The 18,903-nt window shown below is 34.2% G+C and overlaps 1 protein-coding gene across 1 annotated transcript in view; it reads right to left on the bottom strand.

Moving 5' to 3' along the window:
* itprid2 (ITPR interacting domain containing 2) overlaps nt 1-18,903 on the bottom strand; it is a 40,283-nt gene that overhangs the window by 11,565 nt on the left and 9,815 nt on the right. Inside the window, exons 2-5 of the mRNA XM_073845108.1 lie at nt 11,962-12,587; nt 5,437-5,497; nt 4,553-4,641; nt 1,625-3,163 (exon numbers count right to left, since the gene is read on the bottom strand). Of these exons, the coding sequence (XP_073701209.1) occupies nt 1,625-3,163; nt 4,553-4,641; nt 5,437-5,497; nt 11,962-12,587 (2,315 nt within the window). The remainder of the gene's footprint in view (nt 1-1,624; nt 3,164-4,552; nt 4,642-5,436; nt 5,498-11,961; nt 12,588-18,903) is intronic.

Genomic DNA, 18,903 nt, shown 5'->3' with positions numbered 1-18,903 from the left:
CATCTTGTCTGGTTCAAGACAGTTAGGGTATGTCAAAAACTCCCATCTCCCAATAATCTCCCATCCCCAACTTCAAAATCATCCTACATCACTGCAGAAGTACTGACCTAGTGTTTATGTTGAATATGCAACGAAGATCAAACACCCTTTACAAATAAGGGTAAAACAGTGATGTAGGGTGTTTTTGAAGTTGAAACTGTACTGACCCAGTACTGGGACCCTGTATTGACGCATGTGCATAGCAGAAACGAGACAAGACAAGCATTTAAAGTTAAAAAGTATATAAATTGTCAATTTATTTTGAAAATGGACGATCGTTTCACTAGACATGACCCTTCTTCCTTGGCTGGGATTATTTAAAGCTATTTGAAGCTGCATTTAAACTGCAATTTGGAAGTTCAAACTTGGGGGCACCTTTGACACTATATGGAGATAATTCCTAAAATGTTCTCCTCAGAAAACATAATTTCTTTATGACTGAAGAAAGAAAGACATGAACATCTTGGATGACAACGGGGTAAGTAAATTATCTGTGACTTTTAATACTTTCATAAAGTAAGGTTGCATTAAATTGAAGTTAAAACTTATAGCATTGATACAAATGATTTCTAACTTCCATTTAAAATATACAGTATGCTGTGCTTTTCTATTTACCAAAAAATCCTGACAAAATTGCCTGTCTTGTGTTCTGCGAATACTTGAAGAATGGCTGGGGTTCGATTTACCCATGGAACCATGACTATGCCTTTTTAGAGATAAATCGGTTGTACTCAATAGCAAAAACTGCACTTTTTCTACTTAACACTGGTTATATTACAGCTGCCAGGATGATTTACGCAACTGAAAGTTTCCCAGAACACTAGAATTTGAAGATTGTATTGATGGGATGATTGGAATTGCTTCACATGAGTGTATTTTTGTTAGAATGAAGTGTGGGAGAAATCCAAAAAACGTGGGATCATTTCTGGCAACTTATAAGAATAGGATAAATGAGCAGGACTGTGTAACAACCGTCTTAATTTCCATGTATTTGTGTGCTGTTTATATCTCACTGATGATGACAAATGGCTAAAATTTTTACTCACCGCATTGTCATCGAAGATGTTAATGTCTTTCTTTCTTCAGTCAAAAAGAAATTAAGTTTTTTTTTTTTTTTAAGGAAAACATTCCAGGATTTATATTTTTCTCCATATAGTGGACTTCAGTGGGAGCCAACTAGTTGACCCTTATTCCTTGGCTGGGATCATGTAGAGCCCCTTAAAGCTGCATTAAAACTGCAATTTGGACCTTCAACCCATTGGCTCCCATTGAAGTCCACTATATGGGAGAAAAATCCTGGAATGTTTTCCTAAAAACCTTGTCTTTTTGACTGAATAAAGACGGACATTAACATGCAAATGTATCTTCTGAGTTACAGCAAAAACTCCACCAACTAACCCATTTCTAACATCAAACAGTGTATACCGTCATTCCGCCCTGCTTTACTCACAAACGAATAAAAATCATGTTAGGCACAGCCTCATTAATAAACAGGTTCACCTTAGGTTAAGGCTGTTTGGCAAGTCATAAAATTACATCAGGTTATGTAATACACAAGTACACAAAGAATTTTGCCAGTTCTCACCTGACCAAGATTCTGCATCGTCCCACGAATGTCATGCAGAACCCTTCTGAGTTGCATCTCTGTGCTGCCCATTGCAGGGACGTGTGCTGGAGGCGTCTCAAAAGAGCTAGGGTAAGGGGGAGATGGATAGTATGGATGATTGTAGAGGGCACTTGGGTGCTGAGGAGAACCATTGTACCCCAAACTATAGGGGGCGCTGTGGGATTGCACGAGAGGGATGTGAGGATGGTACGGGCTGCTGTGCATGTTCAACGAGGGGCCGTAGGGAGCTCCCTGAGGAACGTTATGAGGTGAATAAAATTGGTTGTAAGGCGCACTGTGAGGATGAGCATAATGCATATTGTGCTGGGGTGTAAATGGCGCCCCCTGTGGTGGAGTAAATATATTGCTCTGAAGTGGTTGAGGACAAGGTGAGCTCTGCGGTTGAGTGTGGTGGGCAAGTCTAGTAGGGTAAGAGGAGTTGTAGGCTACTCCATGTTGGGGAGAGTAGAAGGACCCATGAGGAGGAGGAGGAAAAGGAGGAGGAGGGTGGGCCGGACCTGTAAATTGATTAAGGTTTGGGACGCTAAATGTGCTCCAGTTTGGACCTTCACCCAAGGGCCTCTGAGGCCAGTCTGCAGGGACGCTATAAAGTGAGCTGGAAGAGCGAGTCAGATGCTGGGGTACGTTGAGGTGTGGTGGTGTTTCCATGTCTGTCTTCGGAGCAGAATTTAAGAAAGTAGATTGGCCAGCAGCATGATCTACTTCATCTTCTTCCATAATGGAATCCACTTCTTCTCGGTCACTGCGATTCTCCTCCTCGTAGCGGTACGAATAAGAGGGTGGGGTACAGTGCTTGACCGAACCCTTTCCAAGTTGGATTCGCATGGAGGTGACCACTCGAGCCGGACTGAGCGGAGATGTTGGGAGGGAGCTGGATCTCCTTAAAGGATTCCTTTCTGAGCTTTCCCTCAGCAAGTTCCTGTCCCTCACCCATACTCGGCCAGGACGTTCCTCATCCATAGAGGACGACCTCTGATGGGCTGTTTGGAGGGCCATTTGTCTCCTTTGAGTAGTGGAGTGGCATTGCTCCAGGTCTGAAGATTCTGGACCAGAGATTGGATTTAAATCCTCAGAGGAGTCTGAGTTAATGCCTAAACCAGGCTGTGATATGCTGCCTTCATGAGCTACATCCAAGATGGAATCTGTTGCATGATCTACCATTGTACTTGAATCCACTTCTTGAGAGTCCGAAGTGGGTTCTTGTGCTAGGATGAAGTTGGACTCAACTACTGAAGCCTTATCAGAGTCAGGAGAAAGAGACAGGCCATCGGTGCTAATATTGTCAGAGTTTGGATTGGGAATCTGGAGGCTGGTGATCTCAGGGACTATTAGGTTGGTTCCACTCTGGCTGAGTGTGCCTCTGTTGGGCTGAGGATGGAGTTCCTCACCCTGCAGTCTCTCAAAGTTGGGGTATTCCAACATAATGGGTGTGCTGACTTCTCCTGCATTTGATGTCACCGTGGTTTCGCTGTCACAGCTATCTGAGCTTTCTTGTACCTAACAAAAGTTCAAGAGAGAAGTTTCACTTCCATTAGCTAATGAAGGACTGGTTCTTAGAAATGTTGAAAGTCACTTTCTGTATTTAACCTCCAGGAACCCAGCTATTTATTTTTGTCCTCGTTTATGTTTTGTAAAATTCCCCTGAGAACACACATGCCACACTTTTAAGTTCTGGTGCATCTTAATTCATAATTTCAAGAATATTTTGGAGATCTGAGGGCTTTTCAGAGATACCAAATGCTGGGTCTGGTCATGACATTTAGGGTATCTACAAGATTTTAGACTCTTTAAAGACCTTTTTAAGACCTGCACAAATAAAAGGAATCTCATGACTGTGGTAGGTCAATGTCTGTGGTAACGATAGACCATAGAAAGCATGATTTACAGTTCAGATAAAGGTTTTCTCAAAAAAAAAAAAAAAAATGTTTTTTTAATTATAAACTTAACATTTCAGCCTTTTAAACTATTTAAAAAAAAAGGGATGACTAAAAAGTATCAACTATTATATTAACTTAATTATTATCAATCAATTATATTTAATAAAATATAAATATATCTTAGTATCGTCATTGTTTAGATTTTTTAATGCATTAGCATTAGCTTCTAAGGCTTGGTTCACATTTACAGCTGTGTGTTTGCTTCATAAAAATATGGGTCGTCTTCCGCTTTGGTCTGAACAAAAACAGTAGACAGGCTTGTTAATAATGCAAATTCATTCTATGCCAGCAGGTGGTGCTTCAGGAAAAGCAGAAATAAAGTGGAACATGCAGCGCTCATATTTATCAAAGAAATCATAGCCTTTTAAACTAATTTTTTAAAAGTTAATCTTCATATTGAGATATAACAGAATATTTCTCTTTCCGTCCCCAAATTTAGAGAAATAAATTGCATTTTAAAATACATTACAATAGAAAACAGGTATTTTTAATAATAAAAATATATAATTTTGTATTTTTGAATTGTTTTCACTGTACTTTGGATCAAATAAATACAGGCTTGGTGAGCAGAAGAGACTTTAAAAAACATTGAAACTCAAGTCTTCAAAGACCTTTGACTGGAAGTGTATGTTTAATTGAATTTGGGATTTCTGTGCAAATAAAAACAGAAATAATTACATTTAAAATAAATGAAGGCATAATTTATTTTATTATTATTCATATAATTTGTAACTTATCAAATATAAAGTTATATCATTTAATATTTAAATATATGTAAATATTAATATTAAAAAATATATTTATTGTTTTACTTTTTTGTCATACTTTTTTATGGTATCAATGCAAGCTAATTCAATTCTAAAACAATTTTTGCAGGGCTCGAGGAGGATGACATCTTTGTATTCATAGACTGTAGACAGCCCAGATGGTTATGCCCACACTCACGTACCTTCAGGTGATTACCCGACCCGTCTGTGGATGGGTCCTCTGCAAACCCACTGCTGTCAGACTGCTGGCTGGCAGTCCTCAATAACCTCTCTATAGGGAGACACAAAGTGAGCACCAAAACTGAGTGTAATTGACTAAATTCCCAGCAGAGAAAAACTTCTCAAAACTCAAGCCAGTTATTATAATTCATGCTTATTAGTTTTAAAGCTTAGATCTCATCATTTAGGTTCAGCGTGATGAATATTATAAATTACTGCGACCAATGCTTCTGTTTTCTGTTACCAGTGCCTCGTACATAACTTACTTTGAGGAATGTTTCAATATAAGTGAAGCTCTGGTGGCATAATGTTGCTTTACAATGTTGCATAATGTCACAAATGCTATAGATAAACCTGAACATGTTGAATAGTGAACATCTACTGAATTCTACCACACGAGGGCAGACTTCATCCATACTTTATCTAAAACACATACTACAGTCCGCTTCAGCTTTTTAGGGCTGGACTCTAAGGCAGCGTGATAAAACACATCACAGTTTTGTTGAGTGTTTAAATAAGACATCTCTTCCTCTGTGTTCTTGGAAAAAAGTGTCTGTGTTTTTCTTTAGGGACAGACAACCGGATTTGACCGCATGGTCATTGCGTTCTCAAGTGGAATGAGTCTGAAATCATTTTTATCTTTTATCTAAAAAAGCCCAGAAGGCCAAATCTCGCAGATGTTTTAAACAATACCATAGCAAAACTAACTACACAACCTGTTGCCAAGAAGTCTCTTTTACATGCAATTTGTTTAGAATGATTCAAAAGTGCATATAGCCTTCAACACAAATACAAATTAAGTTTCCCGGTAGCGTGTGACTGATAACCGCAGTCGATCCACACTCACCACTGCCAGCTCGAGACATGCCACCAGGACCAGGAAGAGCTTCATCCTCATTACTCTGCAACTGCAAAGAAATGCATCATTACCAGTCTGACAGATCATAACAAGGCAGCATGAAGTCACACCTGAACATTACACCAGCTTTAGATTCTTATGCAGCTCATTGTAAACACAGTATGACCAGAGGCCAGCATATAAAATGACCTTGTAAAAGTACTGGGTGGTAGGACAAACATATAGTCACACCCCAAACTCACACTATTGGTCGAGGCAGTGTTACTATACCATGCAATGTCAGGATGCTCAAACAAATAGAGCTATAATAGGGGTGGGCGATATGGCAAAAATATCATACCACAATTTTAAATTTCTCTATTTTAAAACCAAAGCCAAAGTAACAAAATATAAAATAAAAAGAATGGAAGATGTTTAGGCCAAATTGAGCGGAGATAAAAATCTTTGTAATTTTTTAAATCTTTGTTATTAAAAAATAAGAACAAAGACAGGCTACATGTTACAAATATACATAATATACAAATAAAACAAACTTTAATTTTCAGGTACAGTAGGTGTATTTAGCAGTAGTATTCAAGAAACTGAATTCAAAATAAAACACTACATACAAAAAATTATACATTGACTTTTATTAAAGCAACTGTATTAAAGTTCTTCAGTCGAGTCTTCACTCGATTTTTTTAAAAGATAAAACATATTGAACATAAAACTTATTTAGAAAAATGTGGGTAACCAAACAGTTGCTGGCTCCCCAGTTACTTCTATAGTATTTTTTATTTTTATTTTTTCCCACTATCAAAGTCAGTGGGACCAGCTACTGTACTGTTATCCACATTCTTCGAAATGTATTCTTTTGTGTTTAGCACCTGAAAAAAATTATTAGAGGTTTGGTACAACAAGTGAGTCATTTTTTTGGTAAACGGTCCTTTTAATGACAATCGGCAGCATGTATAGTTCTGTCGCTTTAAGAGCTGCACGCCAGTGGCAAAGCCAGGATGTTTTCATAGGGGTGGCCAGGGAGGGGCCAGCAACCAGTCTGGGGTGGCACAATAATCTTCATTAATTCAATATAAAAATGTGTTTGACTATAAAGTACTGGACTGTTTTAGTGACTAAAACAAAACTGAATACAATGAATTTTCCCTTAATTGTAATTGAGATATTTTTTTTAAATTAGATCAAGTAATAGTGACTGAATTTGACTATTTTTGTTGGCGCTCACTATTGCACAGTCAGCTTGGTTATGGTTCTCATTCTCAAAACCACCAAAAGCTTGTTCTCCAACACTGCATACTCATGGATGAGACATGCAAAGAGTGATAAGAATGTAAAAAAAAAAAAAAAAAAAAAAGGCTAGAAGTCAACAGCACATACATGCCAGAATGTAAAATTAGTTATTTTATGCTTTTAAATTGTTTCATTTTTGTTTGTACTTTAATGAGATGAAAACAAATTAGCCCATATTTTCTAATATAAATGCACTGTGCTCACATTTACTTGTGCATTAACTTACAAATAAAAAAAATACATAGTCTATCAGCTTGTGCCTTGTATTGTGATCTCGAATTGCAGAATACATTTTAGTATATGCATTTGAGAAATGTTCGTTAATGTGATGCATATAGGTGCATGCACAGTTTGCAGCTTTAATTGCGTTTTTGGTTAATTTCATGACTTAACGGTTGCGCGTCTTAATAAATGCATTTCTTGTTAAGAAAAAAAGGCAGTTTTGAATGGCCTGGCTCCGCCACTGCTGCACACATCTAATGTCTACAGGTTTGCATCCGTTTTTCTCTCAACTGTTTACTTTCACTTTAGACATAACCAACTGTGTTTATATGTAATCCTTGTGTGGTTTTGACAGTATTAGCGAATCAAATGCGAAGATAGTTCAGTCCAGTAATGAGGCACTGGCTGACAAGCTTTTAGCACGGTTCAGTGCTAAAATAAGTGAATAAGTGCAGTGTCCCATGAGTGAATCCCTGTCATGTTGTATAGTATATTAAGACGAAGGCACGCTGTAGCACGATACTAGGATCTTTTTTCAAAAGTAGATCATGGAGACATTTTAATCGCCCATGATCAAAAATCGTCATATCGCACACCCTTAAGCTATAAGAGACGATGTTAGAGAAACATCATGTACTGCGACAAGTGGTTTATTTGTAATTGTCTCAGGTTATTAAAGGAATAATTTACCCAAAAATGAAAACTATCGTCATTTACTCACCCTCATGTTGGTCTAAACCTACATGACTTCCTATCTTCTGCAGAACAAAAAGATATTTCCAAGCATTTTCAAAATATCATATTCTGTGCTCCACAGAAGAAATAAGAAATAAGGAACCACATGAGGGCTAGTAAATTATGACTGAATTTTTTTTATGTAAACTACACTGTAAATAATAAAAAAAGTTGTTCCAACTTAAAAAAAAGTAAGGGTTCGTGCTGCCTTAAAATGTTAAGTTTACTCAACTCAAATATCCAAGTTGTCACGTAGTACAACTTAAATTTTATGCTGACTAAATGAACACTTCACTTTTTAAGTTAAAACCACTTTTTTTGAGTTTCGCAAATAAGAGGCATAATTTCAAGAAATGTGTTTAAGCAACTGAGAAAAACTGTAATAAATAAAAAATAGTAAATACAATAAATATAATAAAAATAATTTAGGAAAATAAGCATTAGTAGTAGTAGTAGTAGAAGTATTTACAAAAACAACAACAACACTATCTTTATTTATTTGTCTGTTTTTTTTATTTTTAGGCTTAAAATTATATCAATACTGTATTAATTACTAGGTAAATTACTTTTTACTTTTTAATTTTTTTAAATAAAATGTATTTATTTATTTACATTTATGCATTTTAATATCTAAAATTTAAAACATGTATTAGTATTATTGTTATTATATTAATATTAAATGTTATAAAAATACATAATTGCTGTTGTTAATAATATAATATAATATGATATAATATAATATAATATAATATAATATAATATAATATAATATAATTATGGCTGTCAGTCGATTAAAAAATAATTTAATTAATCACACAATGTGTCAATTAATTAAATGTAAATAATCACATTAATCACATCAAATTTGTCTGAGAAATTACCCAGAAAAAAAAAAAAATCAATGAATCATTAGTGTTACAAAATATTAGATATTACAAAAAGTAGCTTTAGGATTTTTGTTTTTTGTTTTGTTTTAAAGGTCCCATATCGTCAAAATCAAAATTTCCTGGCTTTTTTCATGATAACTAAGGTCTAGGGGCTATCTAACTACCATATGAGTTTCAAAACAGTCAATCCACAGTAAACTGCACACAGCCTGCTTAAAGTAGCTGTTCATTTACACGAGCAGCTGTGACTTCCGTAACGATGTGACGTCCGATCGACTCAAGTCACCGCCTTCAGTCACAAACCAACGTCCCACCCTCCTTTTGTCAAACCCCCAGACAACAACGCATCCATTCCATTGAGCAACAACAACAGGAAAACAAATTGAGAAAACCCTGTTCAGTCGATAGATGTCAAGCTACGATCATTACACAGGCTTCAGAACAACGTTAATATAAGAGACCAGCGGCACGTCAACTTCAGCCTCTTTCACACAGCGATTCCGGTAAATACACGCATAATGTGTCCCACGATTTGTTCCGGAATTGTTTAATTTGGTTCATTCACAGTTGTTTTCCGGAATCTGTGCTTGCTTTACACACAAACCATAAAGACATGTGACGTTTGGATGTGAGATGTAATGCGACGCGTACGTTTCACTAAACTGAAACTAACCTGAACAAACTGTGCTTCAGCGCTGATAGTGAGGAGCTGGCTCTGCCTGATGATCGCTGCTTCATTCCACTTTGCACGTAACGTTATTTTTCGTTGTGAAGAGTCGCTTGATAACGTGCATCATTACTACAACACTGCCTTTAGGTTCTGGCTTTGGTTCACACAGTTCCCGTAATTTTCCAGAATCAGCGCGCATTGTGAAAGGGGCTTTACTAAAGCAACAGTTATGTAGCCTACTGCATTCGGTGTTTGTAAAAGAAAAAACATTAATGATCATTCTAAAATATCCTGTTGAGTATCAGCTCTCTCTATTGCTCTGAGCTCGCTTACGCTTACAGCATACATGACCGTAGTTACCTGTGATTGGCCTGGTTGTGCGTCACTCAGAAAACAACAGGCCAATCAGAAGAGAGGCTCATGAATATTAATTAGATGGGCCAAAATCGACCTGTTTTTGACAGAGCTCCTAAAAAAGGAGCTGTAAAAATATATTGAGATGGATTTTGGCACTTATACCGCAAATATATATTCTTAAGGACATCAACAAATAAAATAAACCTCCAGAAATGTGTACGATATGGGACCTTTAATTATTTATTTTTTTCAATTTTTTTTTTTGTCAATTGCATGTTATATGTCAACTAATTCATTAGATTAATGCATTAAAACAACAGCCCTAATTATAATATAATATAATATAATATAATATAATAGGGCTGTCAATCGATTGCAATTTTGTACCTAATTAATTAGACTATGTATCAATTAATTAATCTCACATATTGTTATTGCACATTAATCAGACATCAATCAGACATTATTATGTAATATTTATTATTTATTGTTACTATTGTTATTGGGTTTTTCTAATAATAAATTACAAATAATATTTGACTATCCAGTTCTTTATAATATAATATAATAAAATATAATATAATATAATATAATATAATTAGGGCTGCAACGATTCGTCGACGTTGTCGACAAAAATCGATAATAGAAATAGTCGACAATGAATTTCATTGTCGATGTTGTCGCCAGACAACCGAGTGAGGCATCTTTCTGCCGAGAGTCGCACATACGCAGCTTCTATGCTGAGCAAAAACATACAGAAATGGCGGCGTCCAACGCAGCAGCTGCGCGTACCAAAACACGCCTGTTTCACACATACTCCGTCTGCAGTGCGTTTTTTTTTTTTCCACACCCATGTTAACGGATTAGAACGTTCACAATGTACGGACTGCAAACGCGTTCTGTGTGAAAGCAAAACGAGTCTGTGCTTCTTCTGCACCGCATACGTAACGCACACGGACTGTAGACGCACTGCAGACTGAGTATGTATGAAACAGGAGTAAAGTTTGGGAGCATTTTAGCCTGCTACGGCGAATTAAAATATTACCTGCATGGTTTGTAAAGCAGTCCTTGCGCATCACGGCAGCACCTCTGTGATGCACGAACATTTAAAGAGAAAGCACGTCGGACAGTTGAATGAAACGGAGTTTGGCTGGCCTCGGTAAGATTTAAATAACATGGAAGCCAATACGTTTTGTTTTGGATATACATTTTTGTTTACTGTTTTATTGCTGCTGATGGTTTACAGGAAGAAAATGTTTACTTGATTTTAATTTATTTTTTCTTATAAAACAAATGTGCCTGTCCATTAAAAAAATTATAGAGTTTCTTAATTTATGCATTTATGTCTGTACTGACCGAGCACTGTGCCTAATTGGTTTTAGACAGGGCATTTTTATTTACTTTTAGTATGAATTGGCCTATCAGCAGCAAAATATGCATTTTTTATTGAAGTACCCCCTTCTTTCTTGTGTTTACTATAATTTTCCACATAATTAAAGCAATCTCATGCTAAATTTGAGAAAAATTGAATAATTATCCGATTAGTCGACTAATCGTTTCAATAGTCGGTGACTAGTCGACTATTAAAATAGTCGTTAGTTGCAGCCCTAAATATAATATAATATAATATAATATAATATATAAAAAAGTGTTGAAAATTGTAACATGCTATTTTTTCCATAACTAATTAGAGTAACGTGTTAAATCGACAGCCCTAAATATAATATAATATAATATAATATAATATAATATAATATAATATAATATAATATAATATAATACAATAATATACAATACAATATAATATTATATTATATTACAATACAATATAATATAATATTATATTAATAATTGATTAGAGTTTAAAAAATATTAGATATTTTGAGTTGTATAGGGCCTAAAAAATCTCTCATAATATGTCAACTCAGATGATTCGGATGAAAACAATGTTAAAATAGCAGAAAATGATAGAAAGAAATATTTTAGCTCCAAAAACTGCACACCTCAGCTTTATATTTTAAGTTTGAAGTTTCAAAGGCCATGGTGTTGGCAACTGATAAACTTGCGGCAAGCTGGACTTGACTATCACTGACGAACATTGTCTGTTATCAGGATCCAGTAGTATGCATTAACATAATGAAAGGCAAAACCATAATCCCCAGAACATCCTCCAGGCGCTCCATGTTCCCTACTTATTTTTAGCTTGGAGTGTCATGACCCTCTACTGTTGTTACAAAAAAAAAAAAAAAAAAAAAAACTTTAGGAGAAGCTTGGAGATGATTGTCAGCGTGAGAACTGGACAAGGGAAAGCAGGGAGGATTGTTTTGGTAAAGCGGAAGCTAGAGAAAACCATACCTCCTCCATTTCGAATGAGTCTCTGGGCTGGCTGAGTAGGTGGGCTATGTGTGGGTTGGGCAGCAGGTTGGACGGTTCTTTATCTGGGGTGGAAGTGATGGTCTCCTGGCACTCGAGTTCCTTGAAGTCACTCTCATCAGATGCCCTACTGATGCTCACCATGACCGGGGAAAGTGGCATGTCTTTGTCCAGAGCTGAAGTCTCAGTGGAGTGGTCACCATTCATTAATGTAGGTTCTGGGATGTCTCCGTTGACCGAAGCCTCTGAGATACCTTGCTGGGCCTCCTCGGTCACTGTGGCCAGAGATGAATCTTTTTTCCTAAAGCCTTTCTGCTGTAGTTTGTGTTCGATATCCGAGTGCGTACCCTCTGAGTTGTCGGCGTCAGACGCTGAGGCCTGTTTGGCTGCTCCTTCAATGGCAGCGGCCAGCAGGTTCTGTTTCGTAATGCTCCGTTTGAGAATCTTGGCCGCATTTAGAGCGGAATTATTCCTTTTTAATGGAGAGGGAGGTTTAGGCTCTGTGTCGCTGCTGCCGATTCTCTCCATGGGTCTTCCAGACACTTGGGAGTAGATCTCAGAGAAGACGTTTGCCACCGTGGCCAGAACTTCTGTTTGACGGAACCGACCTGCAGGAAAAAAAAGGAGAGATTTAGAATGGACAATTTCCTATAAAGAACTAACTTGAAACCTTTAAATTATTTACTCAGGAAAAAAATAAAAAAAATAAAAATAATAATATATTATATTACATTGTTGGACAATGAAACTGAAACACCTGGTTTTAGACCACAGTTAGTATGGCGTTGGGCCTCCTTTTGTGGCCAATAGAGCATTTCGTCTTTGGAATGACAAATACAAGTCCTGCACAGTAGCCAAAGGCATTTTGAGCCATTCTCCTCTTGCAGATCAGGGGTCAGGTCACTACATGATACTGATGTAGGAAAATGTTATCTGACTCGCTCCTCCAAAACACCCCAAAGTGGCACAATAATATTCAGATCTGGTGACTACGCAGGCCATGGGAGATGTCCAACTTCACTTTCATGTTCATCAAACCACTCTGTCACCTGTCTTGCTGTGTGTACTGGTGCATTATCATCCTGATACATGGTACCACCTTCAGAGTACAATGTCTGAACCATTGGGTGCACATAGTCAACCTTCACACCTGTTCTTACTGGTGGAATGTGCAATCAGTGAAGATTGGCCACCAGGCTGCAAAAATATAGCCATGAAACCTCCAACATTATATTGGCCAGTGTTTCAGTTTCATTGTCCAACCCCTGTATATATAAACAGTACACACACACATATTATGTAAACAAACTTATATTTTGGATGTGATTAATCACGATTAATCGATGTGACAGCACTAATATACTGAATTATATAGGGCTTCAGCAAATGAACAATGAAACAATTTATAACCGGCAAATAAAATAATTTCTGAAACAGTTGCATTGCATTGCAAATCAGATGGATCGTTTCCTAAGTTAAACCACATTAAGTCCTGTTAGATTTAAATGAGTAAAGCACTGTTTCTGTTTAATGTCTGGTCATATTCACCACTGATCTGCGAAATTTCGCAAACCAAAATTGAGCCATTCCAATAGTAATCCGTGCGATCTTGAAAATTAAAAAATGTCAGGGCTTCCCGCCACAGAAACAAGATCCTTTACAGAACACTGAAAGTATGTCAACTTTTGAGAGACTCAATGGTCTTTATCAACATCAAGCTCATCATTTGTTCTGGCAGACATAAAGGAAAAGGATTTGACAATACTGCAGGCATGTCATGGAATGATAACAAGTGATAACAAGCCAGTGATGTGCGCTGCTCAGAAATCAATAGTCTTCATTTATCTGCTGCAATGCAGCCAGGCTGTCTGAGTCAGCGTTCAGGAACGGCTCGCAGGACATGTGCCAGAAAAAGAAAAGAGGAACAGAGAGCGTGGTTTTCTGTGAAAGAGGGACAAGCACGTCCGATTCGAGATCACAGCCCCCACAGACGAGCATTTGGGGAGGAAGAAGCAAGTTATGTAAGAAAAGTCAACAAGACATGGGAGAACAAACCCACAGAATACCTCACAGTAATGTGGATAAACATTCACATACACTTCTTGGTCAAAATGCCCACTTTGTGGGTATTGGCATAAACAGTCAGTTAGTCTTAAGTGAATGTAAATAAGTGGTTTTAAAAAAAAAAAGGCTCAAAACATCCGCACTAGTAACCTAAGAGACCTGTTGCTAAATCCTATTGCTTGTAATTTTTCCTCTTTCTTGAGTTTATTTATTAATTACTTAATTGCTTTAATGAATTTACATAAGTAAAAAAGTTTTTGTTGATATATATATTTTATGTATATTATATATATATATATATAATATTCAGAAAATTGCTCACATTACCTTAAAATATTAATCTAAATATTAAAACACAGACATATTTGTATATATAAATGTATTAGATTTATTTTTTTATTGATAATTTAGAATATTTTTATATTTTGTATTTTAAAAGATTTTATGTTTTATATCTTGTTTTTTCTTTAATATTAGTTAAAGTTTTAGTAGTTTTGTTGTTTTTGTAATTTTTGTATTAGAAAAGAGAAAAAAAGTCTATTTATATTAATATATTATATTTTAGTTTTATATATATAATTTTATATTTTATTTATATTAATTATTTGATACATCTAGAAAAGAGAAGAATGTCCATATTTATATTATTTTAAGATAATGTGTGCCATTTTCTGAACATTCTATATTTTTTATTGATTTCTTTCTTTAATTCTAGTTAAAGTTTTAGTAATTGTATTATTTTCGTGATTTTTATTTATTTATTTTTTAGAAAACAGAAAAATGTCTATTTATATTGATGTTTTATTTTATTTAGAATAATTTTCATTTATTTATATTAATTGATAATCACTATTTTAGACATTTTTTAAATGCTATATTTAAAAAATATATATATTTTACATTGTTTCTTAAGTTTTTTTTTATATAGCTAGTTTTAGTAATTTTGTTGTTTTTGTAATTATTATTTTACTTTTAAAAAAGAGAAAAATGTCTATATTTATATTAATTGATTTTTTTTTTTTAATTTTACTTTATATAAATTGATAATTTAGAAGATTTTAAAATTTTATATTTTAAAAGTTATTTTTATTTTCTTCAATTGTAGTTAAAGTTTTAGTAAATGTTGTTTTCTAATTTATATCCATTTTATTTAGAAAAAAGAAAAATATATATGTGACCCTGTACCACAAAACCAGTCTTAAGTCGCTGGGGTATGTTTGTAGCAATAGCCAAAAATACATTGCATGGGTCAAAATTTTTGATTTTTCTTTTATGCCAAAAATCATTGAGAAATTAAGTAAAGTTCATGTTCCATTAAGATTTTTTGTAAAATTCCTACTGTAAACATATCAAAATGTAATTTTTGATTTATAATATGCATTGTTAAGAACCTAATTTGGACAACTTTAAAGGTGATTTTCTGTCTTTTTGATTTTTTTGCATCCTCAGATTTCTGATTTCAAATAGATGTATCTCAGTCAAATATTGTCCTATCCTAAGAAACCATACATCAATAGAAAGCTTATTTATTGAGCTTTCATATGATGTATAAATCTCAGTTTTGTCAAATTTAACCTTATGACTGGTTTTGTGGTCCAGGGTCACATATTTATATTAATATTTTAAGCTAACGTGTGCAATTTTCTCAACATTATAGTTTTTTGTAAAAAGAGAAAAATTCTATATTTATATTAACTATATTTATATTTATATTAATTGACAATTGACATTTTAGAAGAAGTTTGAGTAGTTTTGTTGTTTTATTTTATTATTATTTTTAGAAAAGAAAAAAAAAATATATATTAATATTTTAAGGTAACATGTGCAATTTTCTGCACACACACCCAGGCATATATAAATGTAACATTTAATTTTTTATTGATGATTAAGACAATTTTTAGATTTAGATTTTTTTCTGTAATTTTAGTTAAATATTTATTAATTGTTGTTTTTGTCATTTTTATTTTATTTTTTTTAGAAAAGAGAATACAACTCCATATTTATATTTATTGATAATTAAATTTTATTTATAATATATTTATTTTTTATTAATTGACAATTGATATTAGAAGATTTTTAAATGTTATATTTCAAAAGAGTTTATATTTTATATTTAGTTTTTTCTTTAATTTTAGTTAAATTGTTAATGTTTTTGTCATTTTTTAAAGAGAAAGAAAAAAGTATATAAATTACAGTTAATTTAATTTGATTAGTTTTAGTTTTAGTATTTCATTTTAGTTTTTCTAGTTAGTTTATTTTTAGTTTAGTTTAGTAGTTTAGTTTTTTTTAAATATATATCTACATTAGTATATTCCTATTATTATATACTGTATAGTGTACAAATCTTAAATTAAAGCTTTGCTGTTGAGATACTAGAAATTGAGCCATCATTCATGAATGCATATGTGGGCTTTACACATGCTTTTATTGTTCTTTTCTTCGTTTGGAATGTAAATTATAAAAGGCATATTACTGGTATTAACAGTTCACAACCAAGCTAGTGAAAATCAGCCGAAGGCGCACAAGCACTTATTAAAACAAAGCCACAAAACTAACCTGAAGCCAAAAGCAGTGCATTCATGAACAACACAAGCCTCATTACAAACTTCACACATCCCTACTCTCACTCAGGTTCTTCCTGTTCCGCTGCTTTGTCTTGGCTCAGTGAGAATTATGCAAATGTAGGCCAATACACAAGCTGGCACAGAGCTGGCACACAGGCCCAATCCTGATGTGAGCGGATGGCAGGATCAGCTCTGCTGTGCCACAGCCTGCTTGACACTTTCTCTCTCTGTTGCCGTCTGTCTCTCCCTTTCGTTTCTGTGCCCACAGAGGACAATGGCATCGTTGTGCTCTACTTCTATTGAGCTGAGTCTGTACAGCGCTCATTGTTGATCAGCAAATGTTTGAGGGCTCTGAGCTCGGCTTTTGCTTGAAGATATAGAGTTATTGAAGAGTGAGCAAAAACCTGTAGATTCAGTGTTTTGCAATGTGGTCTTAAAATCAAAACACTTCTCCTTTAGACACCACAACTTCCCTCAAGTCTTGCCTGGTAGTTTTTGTCTTTCTTCTCTATGGTTAGATACTTGCATCCAGTAGCGCAAGACTGTCTATGAAGAATCTCTTTCAAAAGTGCTGTTCGCTGTTGCTTCAAGATTGCTTAGACTCCATGTTAGCGACCAATAATGAAATTATAGATGCACTGTTCATTATTAATGCTGGAAACAGTTGTGCTGCTTAATATATATATATATATTTTGGAACCTTTTTTCATGATTCTTTGATAAATAAAATGTTCAAAAGAACAGCATTTATTTACAATAGAAAACTTTTGAAACAATCAACACCTTGCGCAAAGTTTGGGGTCAGTACATTTTTTCTTTCTTTCTCTCTTTGAAAGAAATTGACACTTTTTTATTCAGCAAGGATCTGTTAAATTGATAAAAAGCGATAGTAAAGACTTATATTGTTAGAAATGATTTAGATTTTTAATAAATGCTGTTCTTTTTTATTTTTAATTTATCAAGGAGTCCTGAAAAAAGCATCACAGGTTTCAAAAAAATATTAAGCAGTGCAACCGTTTCCGACATTGATGATAAAAGTAATAAATCAGCATATTAGAATGATTTCTGAAGAATCATGTGACACTGAAGACTGAAGAGTAATGGCAGATAAAAATTCAGCTTTGCATCACAGAAATAAATTATATTTTAAAGTATATTAAAATAAAACTGTTATTTTGAATTGCAATAATATTTTTCAAAATAATACTTATGAAATATGTTTTTATTTATTATAAATATACTATTTAATTATTCATTATATATTAAGACATATATATAACATTTTTGTATCTTAATGTATAATTTATTATATATATATATATATATATATATATATATATATATATATATATATATATATATTAGGGATGTCACAATACTCAATATAATACTGAACCGTTTGGTACGACATCCACGGTTCAATATGCGCGTGTGAATTGCGGTTTTTCGGTTTTGCATCTAAATATCTTCCTTCCTTTTATTTCTCTTGGAATTTGCTGTATGTTTGTCCAGGATTTCATGTGCTGAAATGAGAAAACGCTTCCCCTCTTATATTTGAAAATAATAACGCAACACGCAGAGCATCTTCCATTCTAATGATATGCAATGATAAGCCTTTCTAACCCTGTTGTCCAACAAAAGTTATAAAAACAAGTTACAAAAACATTATAACTTGTTTTTAATTCACAACATCAGTTGAGTGTTTGAAATAACTTCCTTATGTTGTGATCTGATATGGATTCTCATCACAGAATGAGGCAGACGATAAATTCTATACTCATATTCAATGTATGTCGATTAGCAATGGCTTATGAAAATACCCGAGATGGCTTGAAGAACACAGATAAACCATATATTATTGCAGACGAGCGTTTATTGTCCTTAGATTTCATCATTCAAAACGTTTACCGTTATATCTTGTTTTTAATAAGTTACAGCAATAGCGATGCTTTTATCCATATTAGAGAAGCTGGAACGTAATGTTATTAGCGCTACTTCTTTGATGCATATGACATGTGTTTTTTTTTTTATGCACAAGGGCGCCCTCTGGCATCCAGTATGAATGAAACCCATTCTATTTTGCGTAAACATCTAAAAAATTGGTAACACTTTACAATAAGGTTCATTAGTTAAACATTAGTTAATGTATTAACTAACATGAACTAAGCATGAACAATGCATTTGTTACTGTATTTACTAATCTTTATTAACATTAGTTAACAGAAATACAGTTGTTCATTGTTTGTTCATGTTAGTTCACACTGCATTAACTAATGTTAACAAAATTTTAATAATG

This window comes from Garra rufa, chromosome 8 (genome assembly GCF_049309525.1).
Source record: "Garra rufa chromosome 8, GarRuf1.0, whole genome shotgun sequence".
NCBI classification, from domain to species: domain Eukaryota; kingdom Metazoa; phylum Chordata; class Actinopteri; order Cypriniformes; family Cyprinidae; genus Garra; species Garra rufa.
The sequence above is the reverse complement of the archived record's forward strand: the minus strand, read 5'-3'. Positions and strand labels throughout refer to the sequence as shown.